The 24,510-nt window shown below is 50.4% G+C and overlaps 1 protein-coding gene across 2 annotated transcripts in view; it reads right to left on the bottom strand.

The window, feature by feature from the left end:
• The window catches only part of LOC144762300 (exportin-5-like), a 2,334,361-nt gene that overhangs the window by 230,049 nt on the left and 2,079,802 nt on the right, over positions 1-24,510 (bottom strand). For both annotated transcript variants that reach the window (XM_078647447.1, XM_078647448.1), the window contains one exon: positions 12,248-12,355. In XM_078647447.1, coding sequence (XP_078503573.1) covers positions 12,248-12,355 — 108 coding nt within the window. The remainder of the gene's footprint in view (positions 1-12,247; positions 12,356-24,510) is intronic.

Here is a 24,510-nt window from a genome sequence, read left to right as displayed (position 1 = left end):
TGCATTAAAGGTCTGCGGGTCTTGGCCCACACCTTGGGTGTTCTGGTCACCAGTGTCGTCGTATGAATCTGGTTGTACATCAGGTTCATCGATAGGGAAATTGTACTGCTCATCCTCATCATATTCCTCACCCACAGAGTGTTCTGGGGAGGGAGTAGGGCTCCGTCTTGGAGGAGGCTGAATCGGTTCCGTGAGGCCTGAGGCATCAAGGGGCACCCTCTTCTTTTTCAGTGGGATGACGTAGGGGTCCACCGGCTCAGAAGTGATCTTCCGTTTATAGAGTGTCAGCTTGCCGGTGGCAGCATCGATGAAATGCTCTGAATCGTCTTCCGATTCGAGTACACGACGTGGAAGAGGGTCAGGCAGCGAGGAACCCTGTTTCGGAGCCGATTTCGTCGAAAACGCTTTCGGCGCCTCCTTAGGTGGCAAGAGAAAGAGGAGTTTCCCAGAAGGCTTAGCCGGAGCGTCCGTTTGCGGCTGCGGTGATGGCATCGGAGCCGATGGAGCAAAGGCTTTCTCCCTGATTCTCTGCAGTGACTCCGCAATGGGGGACGGTACACTGCCAGTGGGTTTCGTCGCCGACAAGGATGCTTTGAGCGGTCCCTCGGATCCGACGTCCTCGCGGGCCTTGTGCGTTTTGGGCGCGGAAACCGTCTTCGGCACCTCCGAATCTTGAGGCCGGGGCGCAGACTTCTTGTGCGTAGCCTCTTTGGAGCCGACCTTGGCGGGCTTGGACGGCGCCGTAGCCGCTGATCCGTGCCGACCATCTTTCTTGGGGGCCCCTTCCTCGGGCGTCGGTTTCGATTTCGGAGCATCGGAATCGACAGACTTCCTCGGCTTCTGCGGACCGGAGGTCGACGGAGCCGACGGGGTGACGGGCACCGACTTCTTCACAGGCACGGCAGCCATCTTAGGGACACTCGAGTCCTTTGGTTTCAGTTTCGATTTCGGGTCGGCCATTTTAGGTGTTGACGACCCCGATGGTTTCAGTTTCGGTTTCGAAACAGCGTGCCCAGCAAGTGAGTCCGTAGCCGGGCCCGAAGGCGGGGCTGTGGCTTGCGGCAACGGGTCCTGGGTAAGGCCGACAGGCGATCCCGTGTCCCGGTCGGTATCCTCGCAACCTTCGGGGCAGAGCTCGTCCGCTGAGCTATCCGCCGCGGCCCCATAAATCTCATCGTCGTCTCCTACCTCTTCGACGTATTCGAGGACCTGACCCGCGACTCCGTCGTCGTCTCCCGGATCCTCCTCGACCTCCGTCTGTGATGGGGAGATTTGTAGATGGTGACCCTGGACCTCTTCTTCCTGGTCGCCGAAGATGTTCTCCGGATCTGGGGCCGCTTGCCTAGCTTCCAAGCGCACCGCGCGCCGAAGCTTGAGAGTTTTCTTGGAGCGGAACTGTGCACAGGCCTTGCACTTGCCGTCGTCGTGGTCCGGTGAAAGGCACTTGTTACACACGGGGTGTAGATCGATGTGTGGGTACTTGGACCCACAGAGCGGGCAGTACTTAAACGGGCTCCGCTCCATGTCCGTAAAGGCTTGCAGTCGTGTCGCGATGAGAAGGCCTCAAAGTTTAGAAAGCGAAGAAAACTCCGCTTATTCCGGCTCCAAGAGACGGAAGACTCGAGACCGAGCGCAGACAATACCGACGCAAGAAAATCGAGGCCTTTTGGCCGCTAAAAGATAGTTTTACTTGGTTCCGACAGTAAGACGTCGAGACCACATCCGAACCCAATGGCGGAAAAAAACAATCTGGGGATGGAGCCGATGCCCATGCGCACTGTAGTCCAGGGGAGGAGCCACCTATCTCAGGATACTTCGAAGACTCTTCCAGGACAACAATGTGCAATCATCCGAGCCCAACACTAGGCGGCGATCTAATGCTAAGATATGAATTTAGCAGCCCACATGCCTCGAACTTGTTTAGCCTATGTTCATTCCTCAGAAAGATACCTATCAGACCATGGTGATAGCACGTTGCATTTTTTCGTAAAATACAAAGCCCTGGAGAACGGTATAGCTTCGTAAGGCTCGTACTAGGAAAGTGGGTCTCTGCCAGAAGAACTGACGTGACTGTAATAAACAAATGCAATGAATAGGTATCAGATCTCGTACCACGACAGTGAATGTAATACCAACAAACACCAAAGAAATAGTTACGAAGGAAAGTTATAGGAAATCCAGCAAACCCATCATCAATTATTTATATGTTGGTTGTAAACCCCAATGAAACGGTTGTTTCCCAGTTGCTTGGAGTTGGGAGAGAAATAGACTTATGTGATTACCTTCCTCTGCCAATTCTCTAAAGACTGTCTTTTCAAACTCATTTAAGGGTACCACTGTCGGAGGAGAGAGAGACCGGATGTGGGAGCACGCGGCCTGACTGCAGATCGTGGGACGTCTGCGACATTGGCCAAGGCGAGACCGCAACAGTAAGGAGTCGCAGGACGAGGCACTGTTTCTGACAAAATGACAGGAAAGGGCTGACCTGATGCCCCTGCTCGATGATCAACATGTGCCGAAAAGTCCCCGCCCTCTGAACTCGGTCATGGGCCCGCCTACCTGAAGTTTTCCGTCCCCCTGGTCTGTTCCCGATCTGGCCCTGCTCCATCCCCTTTTCCTCCGACCTACCCTAAGGACTACTCACACACCCCCTTCTTCCACCTGAACTCTTTGACAATCGACTCGAAAAAGAAAAACTGCGGTCAGATAGAATAGGGTTTTTTTGCAAACTAAAATGAAACTTGGGTGCCCTGTCTAAAGGTACCCATGAAAGAATAGTTAGGACACAGGGCGAAAAAGGACCTTTTTGACCAGGAAAGCGAGGAAAAGGTCATGCCCTGCAACGCAGGACCTAGAATAGAGCTGGACATAGCTCCATCGCCGGTGCTCAACAGTGCCAACAGAAGACGACAAAGAATGCTGAGAACTCACTAATGATGGTCCACGACAATAAGACTTCCCCTTCGAACAGTGACACCCCTGATTATCGTTTTTACTACGTCTCATTTCTCTCCCAGCCACCATTGTATTGATTATGCTCCAACCGAATACGAAATGAACTTACATATGTAATCAGTTCCTATTCCGAATGACTATAAGCATCTATGAAATGTACCCAACGCTCTCACTACAGAATCGTTTTTGTCCGATATTGCATTACTATGACTTTCCTGCAACGAGCTTAACGATAGGCCCGCCTCCTAGGATGAAAGATTTTAAATGTAATGTTTACAGCTCCTTCACCTGGGTTCCTACTTCTTTACTTATGACCGCCACAGTAGACATGGATATGAAATAGGCCAGCAAGATGTCTTGGGAATGTTAAAGGGAGGACTGTGGAAAATTAGTACGGTTTGGTAAACATTATCTGCGCCATCTTGCCTTTTCCCCTGATGCCACACTTTTTGTCGTACGCACCCGCCATTTTAGGTGCCTCGATCAGAACCACCCTCTGCACGCCACTGACCCCCAGCACAGCTCTTCGCCCTCACAAGCCCCCCCCCCCACGCACTGGCCACCCCCGCTCTCACACGCCTTGGGTCATAAACCCCTCTTCAGCGCAGCCCTGCCTCGGAATCCCATCCTGTTCCCAGCGCGACACCTCCCTTCATTCCTTTCATGATCCCAGGTCCTTTGATACAAACCCCCCTTTTTCCTGTGTGCCCGTTTGTCTTCCTCGTTCCCAGGCCGCCACCTGACCCTGCGGATACTGTTTACTGCCCCCCCCCCGTACAGTAGGAAGCTTCCCCCATTAAAGGACCCCTCGAATTGATCAAAGCCCCCTCTCTATGAGATCCGATCAACCCCACACATTCCGTGAATCGGCGGAATGTCCAGCTGCGCGATAATCATCACCTGTTGTGACCGGGGTGGGGACTTCAACTGTAAATGTGTGTGGGAACGGGCCTGAAGGGGAGATTCCGAGGATGTCCTTTCATACTTCAAAGCATTGCAAGAATGTGTTACCTGCAATAAAGATCATAAACCTGTGTATAAGAGGCCAGGCCTCAGAGATGCGGTTAGAGCACCTCGTGACGATACTTGCTGTCCGAACTGATGTGTTCTCCTCCGGAGAGAATAAACCCTTGTTTCCTGCCTTCCAGTCTCCAGCGCCTGCCTCTTCATTGATTAATATTTTGTGGGTTAAAGAGGCGACACCGCCGGGCAATACTTAAGGATCTTTGTTTATTGGTTGTCCAAAACCCCTTTTTTACAGTAACTCAAGGTGATTGATATGGAGTAACTTTTGCCGTGGCGTCCACCTGCCTTGCATGGTGTGTTGCAGTAGGTGGGCTCCCCAGCCGGAGAGCGATGCGTCCGCTGTCAAGACAATCTGAGGTACTGGCTCTAGGAACGGTCGCCCTTTGGAAAGGTTTTTGGTGTTCCATCACTGCAGAGAGCTATGAGTTCGACCGTCTACCAACACTAGGTCTGTTATTTGGCCTTGAGCCTGGTTCCATTGATGTGATAAGCATTCTTGAAGAGGACGCATTTGTAGTCTTGCATGGGGCACTATAAAGATGCAAGAGGCCATCATCCTTATGAGCTGCATGAACACTCATGCTGGCAGGGAGTGTTGTGATAAGAGCTTGCATGCTGGCTATCCTTACTGGAGTGGGATAAGCTAGCGCTTTGGAGGTATTTATTGTGGCACCGAGGTACTGTTGTACTTTGGATGGTTGCAGATGGGACTTGGTGTGGTTTATTGTGAACCCCAAGTCGTGAAGCAGTTGGATAGTGGCATGCGTGTGTTCCACACACTGATTGTGTGAGCTGGCTTTTATGAGCCCGTCGTGGAGGTATGGGAAGTCGTGTATGTGCTGTCTTCGTAAGTGTGCTGCCACTACTGCTAAGCACTTGGTGAATACTCTTGGTGCTGTTGTGACTCCGAATGGGAGTACTTTGAATTGATAGTGCTGCCCGTCTATCACAAACCTGAGCTACTTCCTGTGAGCTTTGTGAATGGGAATGTGGAAGTATGCATCTTTGAGATCTAGAGTAGCCAGGAAGTCGTCTTGTAACAAAAGGGGAAGGACTTGCTTGAGTGTGACCATGTGGAAATGGTCTGACTGTATGTATATGTTTAGAGGTCTGAGGTCTAGAATAGGCCTTCGAGAACTGTCCTTTTTTGGCATAACAAAGTATAGGGAGTAGACTCCCTTGTTTTGTTGGTGCAGAGGAACTGGTTCTATTGCACTTTTTTTTAGCAAAGTTATCACTTGCTTTAGCAGTGATAGATGCTCTTGTGACATTGGACGCTGTTTGGGGGGTAGATGTTAGTTCTAGACAGTAACCCGATTGAATAATTTGTCGCACCCACCTGTCTGATGTGATGTTGATCCAGGCAGGAAGGAATTGTTGTAGTCTTTCCCTCACAGGGGTGGAATGGTGGGGGGGAAGTGGAGGAAAGTCATTGGGCAGGGGTGGAGGCAGAGCGGGAATTGTTGGTTTTGCCTCTGCCTTTGTTATTGTTGCCCCTATAACCCCCTTTTTGGTAGCTCTTAGTGAATGTCGATTGGCTAGGGGCTTTATATGAAGTGGAAGGGCTGTCGGAGGAGTAGCGTCTTGTGTTACCTCTATATGATGAGTGACGAAAAGAACGTCTGGGAGCCTGTAATTGCAGGGCTCCCATAGATTTAGCTGTGTCGGTGTCTTTTTTCATTTTCTCTAAAGACACATCGATATTAGGGCCAAATAGGTGTTGTTCATCAAATGGCTGATTGAGGATGGAATTTTGCACTTCAAGTTTAAAACCTGAAATACGTAGCCAGTCATGCCTACGGAGAAGGACACTGGTATTGATTGCTCTTGAGGCAGTATCTGCGGCATCTAGGGCACAACGAATGGAAGTGTTGGTGATATTTTTAACTTTCGGTATGAGTTTGTTGGCCCTATTTTTGTATTTGTCAGGAAGATGCTGCATGATGGATTCTAGTTCATCATAATGTGCCCTTTCGTATCTTGCCAATAGCGCTTGAGTATTGGCAATGCGCCATATGTTAGCTGCTTGTGAAGCTGTACGCTTACCAGAGGCGTCAAGGAGTTTAGATTCCTTATCTGGTGGTGAGGCCTCACCTGATGTTTGAGAATTAGCATGTTTACGTGCATTAGATACTACTAAGGAATCTAGTGGTGCTGGACCTCTAATGTAAACTTGATCTGTAGGAGAGGCTTTGTATTTCTTCTCAATGTGAGGGTTGAGGACCCAAGCCCTGACAGGATCTTTAAACACCTCTGTTGCATGCTTAATGACTCCTTTAAGCATTGGTAAAGTGGCAGTGGACCTTTATGAAGTGTCAAAAGTGTCCAATAAAAAATATTCCTCCACAGCATCTGTGTGAAAGTCAACCCCATGGTATTGGGCCGCTCTCTGGACTAATAGGTTAAAACCTATAGTGTCTTCTGGTGGGGAGGGCCTGGAAGGATATACATCATCTTGAGGGACGTAAGGAAAATCAGGGGTGTTTTAATCATCCCATGGATTAGGTGACTGGGGGGGACTATTTGTCCCTGCTGGATTATGTGCACTCCCACCTATGTCATCAGAGTCTGTATCTACAATATCATCTGGGTCAGTGGATGGTGTAGGTGAATGATGTGGTGGAGGAGTTTTAGGAGGAGGAATATTATGGGGAGGTGGTGGAGAAGGGACCCTTAATGGAGAAGTTGCAATGTCTCTCTTCTTCTTTGGAGGAGGAGCAGCTGCAGGCGCCTCTAGTGGTCTCTTCTTGGAATTAAGAGTTAGTTGACCAGTCTTAGGATCCCTTGCAAGAGTCTTGAGTGGGATCTGGTGTAAAAAGCTCTTCTGAGGAAGGTAGTTCTTTCGGTGTCGAAGGTTTCGGTTCCGAAGGTTTTTTCGGCACCGGCTTGGCCGTTGGTTTAGGGTCTTTCGGCTTGGAGCTGTGAGCTTTTGGAATGTCTTTAACGGGAACATGTTTTTTCGGTTCCGGTTGTTTTTTTGATTCCGAAGTATGTGAGTCGGGACCTTTAGGCAGTTTTTTAGTCAGCTCCGAGTGCGGTTTCGACGTCGATGAGCCAGTGCCAGTCTTCGGCGCCGGGTGCTTGGGTGTAAAAGCAGCCGGCGTGGATGAGGAAGATGGCTTTTTCTTCGGTGTTGGTATAGGATCGACGCCGGAAATAGGCTGACTCAAGCCCGAGCCACCTGGAGGCTTAGTAGGCTTCTTTGTCGAGCCCGAAGGCGGGGCGCGGGAAGCAGTCTCTCGGTGTGCGTCCGGGCCCGAAGGTGAGGGTGTTACCAAGGCCTTTTTAGAGGGTGTCGAGGAAGGGTCGGGGTCGACGTTCTTACTTACGACCCGTTGCGCTGGAGTGATGTCTTCGACATCTGAGTCTTTGGCATCAGAGGAGCTGGCACCTTCTTCGATCTGCTGGTGTTCTGGCATGTGGACGCCTTCTTCAAAGATGTCGTCCGGGATCTAAGCTGACGAGCGAGCTATTGTTCTTCGAGCTCGTCGGTCCTGTATTGTCTTCTTGGAGCGGTAAGAGGCACACGCCGAACAGTCTCTGGCCTCGTGCTCCGGTGAGAGGCAAAGGTTGCCCACCTCATGGAGATCAGTGTGGGGAAACTTCGACCCACATTGAGGACATCTTTTAAATGGCGTCCTTTCCATGAGCTGGAAGATGAGGCCTGGGTAGGCCCGAAGGCCTCGTCGACGACCGGAATTGAAGACTTAGGAGTTGAAGAGTAGCGTCGATTAGAAACGCGAGTAGGTGAGGATTGTGCGCCGACGGAAATTCGGTTCCAACACGGAGCGCAGGAAACATATCAGAGCCCAGTGGCGAAAAAAAAATTAATCCGAGGATGGTGCCGATGCCCATGCTCAATGTGGTCCAAAGGAGGAGTCACCAATCTCATGACTTCCAAAGAACTTTTCAGTACAAAAACAAACTGCAAACATCCAGGCCCAACACTAGGTGGCGATCTATGCACAGTGTGTAATCTGCAGCTCATATGCCTCGAACAAGGGGTATAACACATTATCTACATATATTTTAGAAGAAAACGTTTAATAATTAGTACTTAGCAGTCTCCACTCCACCAGGTACTCACTCCATCAGCAAACCGCCTCTAAGATACCGTCAGCCAACGAGGACATCTAAATATGCTTGGCGCAAACTCGCCGACCTAGCGGCAACGGAGTACTGTTAGTCAGCAGACAAGTCTGCCGAGTAGACAACGGTGCGCCGCTTACACGATGGGAAACAGTCTGTCGATAAGGATGGCGGGTCAGGCAGCACACATTTAATGATGACGAGTAGCTTGGCAGAGTACTTGTATACTCTGCCATTGGGAGATGATGGTAGTCCCGCCAAGATCTTAGTCAGGCCTAGAGTCTCTACCAGAAAAGGCGTTACCTAAGGAAACATCTAACCGCAGATGTATTACCTTAGAATAGATGCCACAGCAATATCCTCTGCGGTGGAGGAGCTGCTAACTGACTCATACCAAGAAATTCTGTAGGACCAAGAGAGCGAAGTGCCTCTCCAGACCGACCTGACCATCCAGACAGTAATGCTTCAAGACATATGTAATAATGCCTACTTCACCGCTAACGCAGTAGTCGTAGCCTTGGCTCTGGTGGAATGAGCTCAGTCGTTCCGGAGGCTGCTTGTTCGCCATTGAGTAGCAAATATTTATGCAGGATATAATAAATTGAGATGGTCCTCTTTTGCACAGCATTGCCCTTCTTTGCTACAGTGAATACAACAAAAAGCTGATTGTCCAGTCAGTGGTCCTTGGTGTGATCAATATAAAAACTAAGAGCCCTCTTTGGACTCAAATGATGGAGCTTCTCCTCCTCCTTAGAAGGGAGAGGTGAAGCAAAGAACACCGAAAGGGTGATCGCTTGATCAGCATGGAAGAGAGTGAGTACCTTGGGTAGGAAGGAGGCATGCTCCAGAGAACCAGTTTGTCCTGAAAGAAAGTAGTCTACTGTGGGTGGACTAAAAAAAGACTAAAAGTTCACTCAGCCTCCAGGCCACCAAGAAGACCATCTTAATAATCATATGCTTGAGAGGACAGATATGCATGGGCTCAGAACCCATCAGAAAGGTGTGGACCAGTTTCAAGTTCCCCTGGGGCATAACTAAAGAGAAAGGTCGGAACATGCTGCAAACCTTTCAGAAACAGAGTCACAACAGGGGATTCAAACAGAGAAGGCCGATCTGGCATCCTCAAAAATGCAGATTCACCCACCAAAAAACCTTTAACAATGCCCAACACCATGCCCTGCCAGGCCAAGGACAACACAAACAGCAACACCTCAGATTGATGGGCATGAAATGTGTTAATGCACTTATCAGAAGAACAAGCCACCAAATTGGCCCTAACGAGAGGCATGTACCGACTTTTTTGAGGGACGCCGAGCTGCCATAAGAACATCAGAAAACTTCAGGAGGAAGGTAAAAAGCGATCAGTTGTCACCACTCAATCTCCAAGCATGAAGGTGGAGTGTGCGCAGGTTGGGGTGCAGGACCGACCCTGCTGTCGCAACAGGAGATCTTCCAGAAGGGGCAGGCTGATCGGAGGATGGATGCTCAGGCCCTGACGTTCTGGATACCAATGTCTCTATGCCCAGTCCAGAGCAACTAGAAAGATTTGGGCCCGGCCGATCCTGTTTTTCTGGAGGACTGGATGCTGGGGTAGTAGCAGTAGAAAGGCAGAGTAATCCCAAGTTCTACTTAAAGTGGAATGCATATTCTAGCGAGAGCAGCTTTGGAAGCTTTAACGTACAGACCTGCTCAGACGGTTTATTATCTGCAGTAACTAATAAATCAAGCCCAAAATCTCACCATTCTTGGAAGAGACCTTGCACCACCTGTGTGTACAGGCCATTTGTGATCTGCAAGGAGTCAATGACTGAATTTGTCTGCCCCGGCGTTTTGAGATTCCGCTAGGTGTTGTGTGACCAGGAAGATGTCCCGACGTTCCAGCCATTTCCAGAGGGACGAGGCACAAGTCCTCCTGGCACAGGATACAGGACTAACCCTCCCCTGCTTGTTGTCGTACCAGATGGCGGTGTGGTTGGTGAAAATCTAAACCAGCCTCTCTTTGATGGATGGCAGGAAGGCTTTCAACACTAAGTGGGTGGCCAGCTACTCCAAAAAGTTGTTGTGGAGGTAGGTTTCTACCAGAGACCAGAGCCCTCTGATCTCCACCTCTCCCAGTTGGCAACCATACTCCAGAAGAAGTGCATTGGTCACCAGCATCAACAATGGGAAGGGAGAGGGATCTGCCACTGACCAGATCGTTGTTCAATAGCCACCATTGCAGATGTCTTGCAGTCTCTTCTGAAATCTGCCTCAGATAGGAGAGATTCTCTTGACGTTGCGCAACCTGGGACTTTGGATCCCACTGCAGAGCCTACATATGATACCTGATGTGTGTTCACCAGCAGGATGCAAGATGCCATCAGACCGAGTAGCTTTGAGCCTGTCTCACTGAAATCCAGGGTTGAGATTGAAACATTGATATGATTGCCCGAATATCCGGGACTCTCTGCGCCAGAGGGTAAAAGAGAAACTGTACAGTGTCCAGAATGGCTCTGATGACAGGGATGCTTTGGGAAGAGTCAGATGTGACTTCGGCATACTGATAGTGAACCTCAACAAATGAAGAAGGCTTGCCTTAGTCTGCAGGTGGGGGATGACTGCATGAGGCGAGCCCACCTTCAACAGCCAAATTTCGAGGTAGGGAAAGACTGGGATTCCCAACCTTCGAAGGTGAGCAGCAACTACTGCTATCACGTTCGGGAACACCCAAGGGGCACTGGTGAGTCCAAAAGGGAGCACAGCAAACTGAAAGTCCTCGGAGCACACCATGAACCGCAACTTAACGCCTGTGGGGCTGCAAGACTGTGATAAAAAAATAAGCATCCTGCAGGTCATTTGCCAGCATCCAGTCTCCAGGGCAGACAGGACATGGGCAAAGGTGGGAATCTTGAACCTGTTCTCTCTTGGGAAGGTGTTGAGACGGCGAAGATCTAGAATAGGGCAGAGACTTCTATATTTTTTCAGCACTAGAAAGTAGCGGAAGTAACAACCACCACCTACTTCTGGTGATGAAACCCCCTTGATGGCTCCTTTGGCCATAAGGAACTCTACTTCCTGGTGTAACAAGGACAGATGACCCTCTGACAATTGTTGTACAGAAGTTGGCATTGGTGGTGGGGTAGGATTCACTCCATTATCCGGGATGCACGAAGACTGATCCAGTGTGTGATCTGCAGTAGGTGTATTAAAGCAGGATCTAGAGGAGTGGTGACGTTCTGGTGCCCCTTTTGGAGATTAAAAAGGGTACAGAGAAGTTGAGTGGCTCTTCAACAACCACTTTTATTTACTTACCCGAAGAACATTTTGACTTTCATAAAGTAACATCAAGGGAATGGCTCTGGGAATGGGTTCCTGATTGGCCACAGGATGAGACAATCCTTGGGAGAGGGAACGACCCTGAGAGCATCGACGCTGCAAGGAGCTTCATCGCCCTCCCCTAAATTGCCTTCGGGTGCATTAAGAGACAGTTCTAGTAGGCCGTCGAGTCATGGCCAGTCCCCAGGCAGATGAAGTGGAGATCAGTCAGAGACATTAGCCTGAAGCAGTTCCCACAAGGTATGAAACCCGTTAGTTTCAAAGAGGACATATCCCTAGCACACTGGAAACAGAGAAGAAATAGCTCTATAAAGTTGAGAAAAATAGTAGATCAAAAAATGACCATTGTAGTTCTGCGGATCTGCAACTGTTGGCGGGGAAAGAAAGGGACTGATGTCAGAGTGCCGTGGTGGTGCGCATATAGGCACCGTTCACGGACGAGATCGATGCAGAATTATTGGCGCCTTTTAGCGGTGTACAGAGGTACTGCTCAAGATTGTATGGATCCAGTCTGACGGTTGTGGAATATGTTACGGTAATCAACACTCAGTGACATTGGTACAAAGTAAACAAAATCATACGATTTAAATCACAGCAAAAGATAAAATAGAAATGTGTGAAATTACAGATCATGTATGGCACACCAGAGGCACCACTGCATTTGGCTTGCAAACAGCTCCTTTTGTAGGAATATACTCAGAGGAATCATGAGAGAAAGGAAAGAGTGTTGCCTTTAGAAAACATGAAAATACAAAAAAGTTTGAGGGTTTGCAGGGCTAATGGAATTCAGCCTTGCCATTTGAGTTGCCTTGTAGTGGTGCCATCCTTAATACACATTGCATCACATTAATGCATCACTTACATGCTGGAGAAGAGGCCAACAGAGATGAGTAGCACTTCTGTAACAAGTTAAGCCGTCCTTCCACATAAGAGAGGCGAATGCTGTTATTAAGAGAGCAGACCGAATATCCTATTGTGAAAGCAAAAAAATTAGAGATTAACAAGGTGAAGGATGCTAAAAGCAATACATACAATTAGCCAACAACTAGACCAAAAGAACAAGTTATTTACCTCCAGTAACATCTTATCTCGTAGAGACTATATAGCCACAGATTCCTTACCGCAGAATATTCCCAACCCATCAGAAAGTATCTGGAAAATCTTGAGCAGTATCTCAGCACGCTGGTAGGTGGAGTCGCTCAGCTCTGCATCAGCGCTGGAAGAGACGTGTGCGGTGTCTATATAGGCGCCACCCCAGCGTGCTGACATCAGTTTCTTTCTATGACATTTCCACGCCAGATGCACAGAGGCACAAGAGAATACTGATATACCAGTGTGCTGACACTTAGGACCTACAAAGGTCACCCATGCAAAGAAATCTGTTCGCAGAGCTGGGAGGATTGGTAAGGAATTTGTGGCTAGATAGAGTCTCTACCAGATAAGGTGTTTCCGAAGGTAAGTAACTTTTTCATTTAGTAGAGATGTCTAGCTACAGATTCCTTACCTTAGAACAGATACTCAATAAATACCTCCCTGGAGGTGGGTCTGCTAACAGTTTTAGACCAGAAAGTCCTGGAGGCCAAATGGGCTAAGTGTCCGTCACAACAGACCTGACAGGTAAACGTGCACAAACACCCATGTCACAGCCTGACAGATGTCCAAGACAGGAAATCAGTGAGCAAATAATAATAATACATGTTTTATAGCGTGCCTAGCTACTCCTGTGAAGTGTCCCATCACTGAGCAGCTGGAAACAAGCCGAGGAGACAAACTGGAGAGGGGGCCTAAAAAAGGAAAAGTCTTGAGGTTTTGCAAAACTGAGGCTCCGACGTTGATTGTCTCACCAGCAGCGGAAGGGGATTCCAGAGTTTAGAAGCAAGAAAGCAAAAAGATCTACCGCCATAATAAGACTGGTTAATAAAACTATATTATCTACGCGAAAACACAATGATGCAGCTTTAATCTGTGAAGGCCTGATCACTAACCATTCTAGCAAAAGTAATGAACAAAACTAGAACGGTCTTTCATGACCCAAACTTGATGCCTTCCCTATGTGTATGTGCTAGAAGAACTCCTTCGTAAGCTGACAATGACAACTTAAAGCACCTCTCAAAGAGCAGAGCCCACACAGGCGGGAACATCCTGAGAAGCCCTATAAAGAACTACTGAAAGATTCATGTTGATAAAAAGATCTGATTCCGAAGATAATGTTAAAAAAAAAAAAAAAAAAAAACTTGAAACAGCAGGCAAGTGAATCCTGATGAAAGCATGCTCGACTAGGGGTGTGGTTCACTTGGTGCAAAACCTTAGCAAGGCACTGGACAATGAAACATTTACAATTGGCTTGGTAAGACTTAGCAGTACATGGAGCATTGGCTTGAGCTGTCTCGGCAATCTGGGGGGCTGTTTAGTTGAGCAAATCCCAAGTGTTCAGAAGCCATGCTGACGGGTCACGATGACGAATCTGACCATTCTCCCCAGACAGAAGGTTGCAGCACTTGCCCAAAAAAATGTGGGGCGCTTCTGACACATGAAGTAGATCGGTGGACTGATAGCGGCGAGCCAAAGGTGGGCTCTTTCAAGGCTTTGTAGACAACCCGTCTCTGTACCACAGGCAGCAGTGACAGGTTTAAGCAAAGGTCTTGAGTCATGATAAACTGCACTGTTCCTCAACCCTGCATGCCACTGCTTGCGGGAGAAGTACCAGTATTTCTTATTTGATAGTGTCATGAAAAGGTCCAACAAAGGGCAACCACACAGCCAAAAGACAATGTTGACATGATCCAGATGTAACTTTTTTCCTGAGAGGTACTCGCTGTCCTGCAGAGGGCTTCCACCCAGATACTGATGAACCACGGGAGGTGGCTTCTTTGTTCTGTATTGTTTTTCAAGTAAAACATGGAGGTGATTTTGTATGTTGTCACGAGGAAGTTCCAGACCGCTATATGCTTGAGGACATTGATGTAAAGCTTTTTTCTGGGACTGATCAGTGGACACTTATTTCATGTTTTGTAGGTAGGACTTGTAAGGAAATGCTCTTTTTGTATAGGCACCCCCAAGATTTTGACTTCTGCTGCTGGTTTTTTGACTCAGAGTGCACTGAGGCCAGCTGACTTGCCTGTAAGTCTCTAGTAAATGGTACCCGGGGTACCAAAGCCATGTAAGTTAGAGGGTCAACCAAGGGCCTGCAGCACTAGTTGTTCCACTCTGTGTGCGACTTGAGTAAAATGAGACTCCCAGACGGCCACTGCAAGCTGGAAGAGCAGTTTAAACAGCTGTGCCCAACTTGGCCATTTAAAGTAATTGCCAAGCCAGACTTCTCCCAGATATATGTGTAAGTCACCCCTATGGCAAGCCTGTCAAGTCTTAAGGCTGGGCGCAACATATCTCCAGATAACTTCGTCAGCCAAGTATGGAGGGATTGATAATCACTGTTGGCTCTGGGTGGAGTAAGAAGAGGAGTTTGCCACAGGCCCAATCGCAGTCTAGCAATCACTACTGCAGATCTTTTGCAGTCTCCCTTGAAACCTGAAAGAATCCGATATATTCCCCTGATGCTGTGCCCACTGACAATGCAGGTCCTGCTGCAGAGCCTACATGTGCCAAGTGGTGGGGTTGACTAGTAGGATGAATGGGGCTTATAGCCCCAGCAACCTCAAAGCTAACCTCATTGAGATCCAGATGTCAGAGGCTGAAACATCAGGATCACAGCACAACTTTATTGGGCTTTCTGCTCTGGGGAGGGGGGTATACACAAAACTACGCACAAAACTACACTGTATCCAGGATGGCTTTGATGAACAGGAGCATCTGCAAAGGAGTCAGGTGTGACTTTAGCACATTGATAGTTAACCCCAACAATGTTAAGAGGTTTGTTATCGTCTGGGGATGGTCCATGACTGCCTAAGGAAAGTCAGCTTTCAACAGCCAGTCTTAGATATAGGGGAAGACCAGCATACCCAACTTCTGAAGGTGAACTGCAATCTCTGCCAGTTACTTTCTTGAATACCCGGGAGGCACTAGTAAGACAAAAAGGGAGCACTGAAAATGCTCCTGGACCACTGAGAATCGCAGATTGCTCCTGTGGGTAGGGAAAATAAAAATATGCATCCTCTGAGTCGAATGCTACTGTAACAAAATGGGTTCTGCCCTTTTAAATCGCCTGGATTTTTTGCTTTTAGGTCACCTGGTTTTGGACTTTTCTTTTACTGTGGGTGAGCCTCCCAATTGATGTCTCACCCACAGTAAATGGACCACGCATCTTTACCGCCAGTGTCCTCCTTTTAATATAACGCAGCTAGGGCAAGGGACACTTGGCTGGATACACATGAGCACATGAGAGCTGGCACAGGTAGGCTGTCACAGAGAGGACTCTGCAGGGTTAGATGTTGACCAGCAGTAGGCTGTATAATAATAGTGATACCAAAGGGGATGATGGACGGGGCTTTTTGAGCAAATCAAACACTCACCCCCAGTCAACTGATCTGGGTTTAATCGATCATCATTCTTTAGCTCACTCCACCACCCCAGTTCAGACATGCCATATGCAAATCAGTCTGACCCTGTGCCTCATGGGAACAGTCCAGCCCGAACTGCCAAGCCATGTTTTCCCCGGACCGGAAACAAGCATCCCGGGACTGGTTTCTGGCAAATCAGCCGTCATCAGCCAGGCTAGCTTGAATCCAGTGGCAAAGTGAGCAAGAGACCCACGTCTGGGCATACCCTGCCAACTTAGGGCGAACAAAGCGATACCAAAGAGGATGATGGACGGAGCGTTTGGGTCCCGTGCTCTCCATGCCACTGGAGTCAAGCTATCCTGGCTGATGAGGGCTGAAAGCCTGAAACCGGTCCTAGGATGCTTGTTTCCAGTCCAGGGAGGACCTGGCCTGGCAGTTCGGGCTGGACTGTTCCCATTGGGCGCAGGGTCAAGACTGATTTGCATATGGCTGGGTCCAAATTGGAATGGCATGGTGATGGATTCAATCAATCAATCAATCATGACACTTGTATAGCGCGCTACTCACCCGGAAGGGTCTCAAGGCGCTTGGGGGAAGGGGGCCGCTACTGCTCGAACAACCATGTCTTGAGTTGTCTCCTGAAGGCGAGGTGGTCCTGGGTCAGCCGAGGGTGGATGGGGAGGGAGTTCCAGGTCTTGGCCGCCAGGTAGGAAAAGGATCTGCCTCCGGCGGTGGTTCTTCGGATGCGTGGTACGGCGGCGAGGGCGAGGCTAGCGGACCGTAGCTGGCGGGTGGGCGTGTGGAAGGTCAGGCGGTCGTTGAGGTACTTGGGGCCCAGGTTGTGGAGAGATTTGTGTGCGTGGGTGAGGAGCCTGAACGTGATCCTCTTGTTGATAGGGAGCCAGTGCAGGTTCCTCAGGTGGCCGGATATGTGGCTGTGTCGAGGGATGTCCAGGATGAGTCGGGCGGAAGCGTTCTGGATGCGTTGTAGTCTTTTTTGTAGCTTGGCTGTGGTTCCGGCGTAGAGGGTGTTTCCATAGTCTAGCCGGCTGGTGACGAGGGCCTGGGTGACCGTCTTTCTGGTTTCGATCGGAATTCATCGGAAGATCTTGCGGAGCATGCGGAGGGTGTGAAAGCATGAAGAGGAGACGGCGTTGACTTGTCTGGTCATCGAGAGGGAGGAGTCCAGGATGAAGCCCAGGTTGCGTGCGTGGTCTGTTGGCTTGGGGGCGGTGCCCAGGGCAGGGGGCCACCAGGAGTCGTCCCAGGCGGAGGGTGATGGTCCAAGGATGAGGACTTCCGTCTTGTCTGAGTTCAGTTTCAAGCGGCTGTTCTTCATCCACTCGGCGACGTCTTTCATCCTTTCGTGCAGGCTGGTTCTGGCGGTGTCGGGGTCTCTGGTGAGGGAGAGGATCAGCTGGGTGTCGTCGGCGTAGGAGATGATGTTGAGGTTGTGTTGGCATGCGATGGCTGCGAGAGGTCTCATGTAGACGTTGAAGAGGGTGGGGCTTAGTGATGATCCTTGCGGGACGCCGCAGATGACTTCGGTGGCCTTGGAGCGAAACGGGGGGGAGGCGGACTCTCTGTGTTCTTCCAGCAAGGAACGAGATGATCCACTTCAATGCCTTCTCTTGGATGCCGGTGTTGCTGAGGCGTTGGACTAGGGTGCGGTGGCAGACAGTGTCGAATGCGGCGGAGAGGTCCAGGAGGATGAGTGCCGCTGTTTCCCCGTTGTCGAGAAGGGCTCGGATGTCGGCGGTGGCTGCGATGAGGGCGGTCTCGGTGCTGTGGTTGGCTCTGAAGCCGGACTGCGAGGGGTCGAGGGATCCTTTCGTCTCGAGGAAAGCGGCGAGCTGTTTGTTGGCGATCTTTTCGGTGACTTTGGCAGGAAAAGGGAGGAGCGAGATGGGGCAGAAGTGTTTGAGGTCGGTGGGGTCCGCTGTTGGTTTCTTCAGTAGGGCGCTGAGCTCGGCATGCTTCCAGCTCTCCGGGAAGGTGGCGGTGTCGAAGGAGGTGTTGATGATGTCTCGGAGTTGGGGTGCGATGGTGGAGTCGGCCTTGTTGAAGACGTGGTGGGGGCAGGGGTCAGTCGGAGATCCGGAGTGGATGGTGTTCATCGTGCGGGCTGTGTCTTCGGTGATCACTGCGGTCCAGGTGCGGAGGGTGGCGGTGGGGTGACTTGGTTCGGCGGTTGGGTGCGAGGAAGGTGCGCCGAAGCTGTTGTGGATGTCGGCAATCTTGCGGTGGAAGAATGAGGCGAGGGAGTCGCAGAGGTCTTGTGACGGGGTGATGTCGTTGTTGCCGGTGGTGGGGTTGGAGAACTCCTTGACGATGCTGAAGAGTTCCTTGCTGTCGTGGGCGTTGTTGTCCAGTCGATCCTTCAGTGATTTCTTCTTGGTGGTGCGGATGAGCTGGTGGTGCTTGCGGGTCGCGTGTTTGAGGGCGGTCATGTTGTCAGTGGTCCGGTCGAGGAGCCAGGCTTTCTCGAGGGTGCGGCAGGTATTCATGGAGTCCTTGAGTTCGTCAGTGAACCAGGGGGCCTTCTTGCTTCTGGGTTTGCTAGGGGGGGTTCTTCAGTGGTGCGAGGTCGTCGGCGCAGGCGGTCAGCCATTGTGTGAAGTTGCGGGCTGCTTCGTTGGGGTCCGTTGTGCTGGCAGGTGGGCTCTGGCTGAGGGAGGTGGCGAGCTGGTCGGCGGTGATCTTGCTCCAGCTTCTGTGAGGAACCTGTTGCGGGTAGTGGTGGGTAGTGGTTTTTCTGAAGCTGAAGTGGACGCAGCTGTGGTCGGTCCAGTGAAGTCCGGTGGAGTGGCTGAAGGCGATGTGCTTGCTGGCTGAGAAGACGGGGTCAAGCGTGTGGCCGGCGTAGTGGGTGGGGTGTTGACCAGTTGCTTGAGTCCGAGGTTGGCAAGGTTGTCCAGCAGGGTGATGGTGTTGCGGTCCTTGTTGTTCTCCAGGTGGAAGTTGAGGTCCCCTAGGAGGATGTAGTCGGCGGAGGGGAGGGCGTGTGGGCTGATGAAGTGTGTGATGTCTTCGCTGAATTGTGTGTGTGGTCCCGGGGGTCTGTAGATGAGGGTGCCTCTGAGGGTCGTCTTTGGGTTGGTGTGAATCTGGAAGTGGAGGTGTTCGGCGGCGGTGAAGGTGTCGTCGGCCGTGATGCGGATGGTGTTCTTGTGGACGATGGCGATGCCTCCCCAGTCTGGTTGACGCGGTCCCTCCTGATGATCTTGTATCCATCCGGGATGGCGATGGCGATGTCGGGGCTGAGGAGGCATTCATCCAAGTTTCCGTGAGGAAGGCGACGTCTGGTGATGTTGTGTCGAGCAGGTTCCAGAGTTCGACGGCGTGTCTGTGGACGGAGCGGGTGTTGAGCAGGATGCACTTGAGGTCGCTGCTGGGGTTTGGCTTGGCGGGCGCGGTGCATGTTCGGAGGCAGGTGAACTCGCAGGTTGTGCAGGTGAAGGGTCCGTGGAAGCGTTTCGGGGCGGCCCAGCAGCAGGAGGGGTTCCGGCCGGAATTGAGTGCGTTGAGGGCGGCGGTGTCGTAGGTCTGTCGAGTCATCCTGCGTCGGTGGGGGCCAGGGGTCCTGGCGCTGGGCGCGGTCCAGGCGCGGACGGGCGCAGACGAGCTTACCTTTGGCGCGCCTTCAGCGCACAATCGGCGCGCCCGCTGCGCGTGACCGCTGCACATCCACGTGGTCGCCATTTATGGTGAAGTGGGAGGGAGGGAGCAGCAGCTGGGAGGCGGGAGGGCACAGAAGGAAAAGGGGGCATGGCCGCTGGCACGGCGGCGGGAAGCGGGGAGCGGGGCAGGCAGTCACAGGGGGCAGGGAGACAAGAATACAGCACAGGCAAAATCAAAATACAGGCAAAGGCAAAATACAATTATAATGTACACAAGATGCAGGGAGACAAAAGAAATGAAGAAAAACGATCAGTGCACGCAAATACGGCAGGGGGCGGGGTCGGTGAGGCAGGCTCAGCGAGGCTGCGAGCAGCAGCGTGCGAGTCACGCACACAACAGCTGGTGGCCGTGCGGCACGGGGGTGTCCTGGGAACAGGTCACACTCACCTGCGCCGCGCGGTCGCCATTTATGGCCAAGTGGGAGGGAGGGAGGAGCAGCTGGGAGGCGGGAGCGGGGAGGGCACAGAAGGAAAAGGGGGCGTGGCCGCTGGCACGGCGGCAGGAAGCGGGGAGGGCAGTCACAGGGGGCAGGGAGACAAGAATACAGCACAGGCAAAATCAAAATACAGGCAAAGGCAAAATACAATTACAATGTACACAAGATGCGGGGAGACAAAAGAAATGAAGAAAAACGATCAGTGCACGCAAATACGGCGGTGAGGCAGGCTCAGCGAGGCTGCGAGCAGCAGCGGGCGAGTCACGCACACAACAGCTGGTGGCCGTGCGGCGCGGGGGTGTCCTGGGAACAGGTCCAGGATTTAGGCCCAGATCTATGTACTGGGGTGAATGTATGACATTGTTCTGCATTCTGTCCTTCAATTGTTCTTTTTAAAATATAAGTGGACATTCATAGGGAAAGTCAGTGTGGTTTATTTTTTTCTTCAGTGACACCATTATATACATAGGGGGAAATATGTCTTAGAGTACAGTTTCTGTAAAGCTATCAATGATTAATATGATTCAAGAATCTGGTAAACACTACAGTTTTCTTGCGTTGGCACCTTAACATAGATTCATATATGTCTGATTAATTCCACTTTGTCAAGTTGGGTGTACTTGTGGTAATACTTTAATACCTCTTTATTATACATAAATGACATTATAAAACAGTACAAAACAACCTCAAGCAGTAGTAGTAATATCGCCTCAAGGATGCTGTAGATGCGATGTGGTCGATGAGGGGTCTTCCTGCGGCACTTATCAGTGCTCGAAGGGGGTGAGGTGGTCCTGTTCACAGGGTCGATGTCCCTCGACGTGCTCTCTGTGCTGATAGTTACGTGGTACCGCAGTCACAGTTAAATACTTCCCCGGGCGATAACTCGTGTTCTGGGCAACCATGATGCACTCAGACAGCTGTTCCGAGCTCAGCAACCTTGCGTGCAACTTTGAGCGTTGGGTCCTGGTCCCTGGTGCTGCATGGTGTCAGTCTGAAGACTTTGAACTACCAACCTGCCCCAGCAGGCTTCTCAGCTGTTGTTTCCCTCTTCGGTGAACAAGAGGTCAGCTGAACATTGGAAGCTCTTGGATTCAGCTGGGCTCTGGAGACAATTTCTACTCTAACAGTATACAGCAGGGACAGTCCCTCTCCTTTGCTAGCCACCAGGTTCCGTAGGTGCAGTCAACACTGGTGCAGCCTCTTTGCCACTTCCATGGTGCATTAAGGTAGACCTTCTTCCAGGCAAGGTCAGAGTTTAGATTGTCAGGGGCTAGGATATGCCCTTAGGCAGGTTGCAGTTGGTAGCAAATAGGCCACTAGGTTCCTTCCCCCTGATGACCACATCCTGCGTAGTGTGGCATCTGGGCATCCCAGGATGCACTATTAAGCCCACTTTCTACATGGCAGAGCCCCTTTCTTTGCGTGTAAAGCTTCCTAGCTTAACCCAGAGGAGTGGATACCTGGAAAATCGGTTAGACAACTGGCTTCCCTTCCCTGTCCCTGGTGCTAGTCTGTCTACCTAAACAATAGAGCGACCCCTTTCTCAAGTGTTACCCGTTTGCCTTTCAAAGGCGGCATCACCTTTGAAGATCAGCACCTGTGTAGCTTCCTAAAGGAGTAAAGGTAACACTTCTCTCCCGAGCAAGACCCTAACGTGTCCTGCCCTGGGAGTAGTTAACACATCTCCTCAGTAGAGTGAAAAGCTGTCTGCAGGACAGACCCTGTGTACAACAGTAACTTGGGCATTTTAAAGTGGCAACTTCTATAGTTGCACTTTCCCACACAGTAACATTAAATTCAATGTAACCATTAAATGATACTTAATGTACTGATTATTTTGATATCTCACAGTACCAACTTCATTAGTTTCATTCAGAAGTTAGCAGGGCTGAGTTGCCATTCTGAACTCTGTACTTGCCTATTTGGCGACTAGCTTTTCCACAGTAAAAACAATTTATGTTTTTTACTGCTGGAACATGTAAAAGTATATGCTCCACTTTTTACCACGCACAACCCTGTCTTAGGGCTTGTTAGGCCTACCTTAGGGGTGACTTACATATATTAAACAAGCATTCGAATAGCCAATAGGTCTTGCCTTTGGAACATTATAAGTATTATTATGCAGCACAATATCCTAGGTGCAAAATCAACGGTTGCATGGCTAAACGCTTATAATGGCCCAAAGGCGAGACTTATTGGCTATGCCAATGCTTGTTCTTTCTAGCGCCTGGAAACTTCACATGTTTGAAGTGTGCCTTCGCAAGGCAGGTCACGGTTCAGTCGCCCAAAACAACGTGATCTGCCACTCAAGGAGATAGTCAGGTACAAAGAATGCTGCTGCCTTCAAGTTTCAAACAGCCTGATTGGATGAAGAGAACGCAATCACCAAGGTCTGACTAATTGGACTTCAGGCATTCGAGAATAATGACAGTCGGAAAGAGCAACTGTCATTTTGTGCGGTCTTCGAGCTGTCTGCTGTGAAGATTTTGGTAGCCTGTAGGTAAAGGGCGTGGGGGGCTGGAGAAACCGTGGCCACCCTGTCAGGTAGAGAGAGCGTTTAGAAAGTTGTTGAAGGATTTGTCTGAAAAGGGGATTTAAAACTTAAAGTGTTTAAAAGGTCATGACTTGTAAACGGAAGCACAGTTCCATACGTCTGAAAGTCACTGCCTGCCAGAGAAAGAGTAGTCTAGAGAGGGCTTTCTCTAGGAGATCTCGCACGAGGACGTCTCGTGCGAAGAGACGCCTTATCAAAGCTTCCATCCAAAGACATGGCCAGAGAAGGTGGAGCTTGGGGGATGACAACAGTGATGGCATCCGATAGCCTTACAGCAGCGAGTGCACCAGTGAAAGCACAATGGCGGATGACAGTAACAGGTGTAGCTGGTGGACTCACAATAGAGACTGCAGTATGGCGACTGACAGCAGGAACTGTAGTCTGAGGTCTGACAATATTGACTCTAACGAGAGGCCTGAAACCGTAAGGTCGAACAGTGGTGAGTGCAGTATGGGGCACGACAGTAGGGACTTGTGTGTGGCGCCTTACAGCGAGCACAGCAAGGGGCATGACAAAAATGGCTGCAGCATGAGCCATGGGGGTCATCCGAGTGTCAGCAGCCCTAACAGCAGAATCATTGCCAATAGGTCTGAAATCGATGCCATTATCTTTAGTGGTGACAACAGTGGCAACAACTACCTGTCTGATGAAAACAACTATCTAAATGTCTGGCAATAGTGACTTTAGCTACAGTGGCTCTCGTGGGACACTTGACAACACTACAAGAGAAGGGAGGTCTGACAAAACAGGTTCTAGGGGGAGTCCTGGCAATATCGGCTACAGCACCTTCAAAAGGCACTGCAGCTGCTCGCTCCCCAAGGCAAAACGCTGTGGGATGCGAGGAATGCAGCTGCCGCGTCCCGCGAGTGGTACGTGCTCGCTCGTTTGAAATCTGACACAAAACAGATGGCACACTGCGCCACTGCTCTTAACTGCAAGCCGTAGGCTGTGGGCGGATACATTTCCTGGGAAAGGTGGGACATGCACCCACCTTTGCCCAATTGTGTGCTGTCTTTTTACAAAGACGCACGCAAAGCCCAATAGAAAAAATTTTCACAAAAAAAACCACGCACAAGTGTGTGAAAAATCCAGAATGATTCAAAGAGGTTATTTTCCTAGAACAGCGCATGCACACTGCGCTAGGCTCGAACTAAAAAGGGAGGTTTGGGCTATGCCGTTTACTTAAATGGGAAAGTCAAGTTAGCGTTTCAAATCTGCCCTTTCATTCTGCACTGGCAGACTGGGAGCCATGTTTCACCATGCTCATTCAGGGTGGCACAATAAGTGCTGCAGTCCCAGAGGTAACACTAACCTCCAGGCTCTGGCTACCTCTGGTACCATATTCTAGGGATTTACAAGTAAGTTGGCTATGCTAATTGGGGACACACCAATTACACTTGCCTCATTTTTAAAGGTCAGAGCACTGTGTACTGAGTCCTGTTTATAGGGCTCAGGGCATTTCCGAGCCATTAAATCAGTACCTAGTAGTCAAAATGGGGACAAAAGGGGGTGGGGTGGGGGTGGGGGGTTAAACCTAGAAAAAGCCTCTTTTCTTCCACACCCCCACTTAAAAAGGCTTTCAAAAGGGGAAGAGACTGCCCTTTGTTGGAGATGGGCACTAGGACTGGACAGCAGCAGCCATAGACAACTGGAAGGAGGAACTTTCTGATGTCCTCACCCGCCCGGACTAAGGACTCGGCCTGCAGTTGACCTCACACCAGGGGGTCTCACTCCGGGACCAGGGAAGCTTGTCCTCTTACACCCTCTAAGTTGGCGATGAACTGGACATCTGCACCCATGAGGAGAGAGGCCCCAGAGGACAAGAAAAGAAGAAAGGCTGGTGCAGGGAGCCTGTGGAACCAGCCCCCTGCAAAGTGTGTCACTTTAGTGTTCAGGAGGACTGGGAAAGGGCTCAAGGTGGCTAGGGTTTGCCACCAGGAGAAAAATGAGGACAAGAATGTGCCAATTGGCCCAATGGAGCATAAGATATCAGAGGT

This window comes from Lissotriton helveticus, chromosome 6 (assembly GCF_964261635.1).
Source record: "Lissotriton helveticus chromosome 6, aLisHel1.1, whole genome shotgun sequence".
Taxonomy (NCBI): domain Eukaryota; kingdom Metazoa; phylum Chordata; class Amphibia; order Caudata; family Salamandridae; genus Lissotriton; species Lissotriton helveticus.
This window is presented reverse-complemented; position numbering and strand designations above follow the sequence as displayed.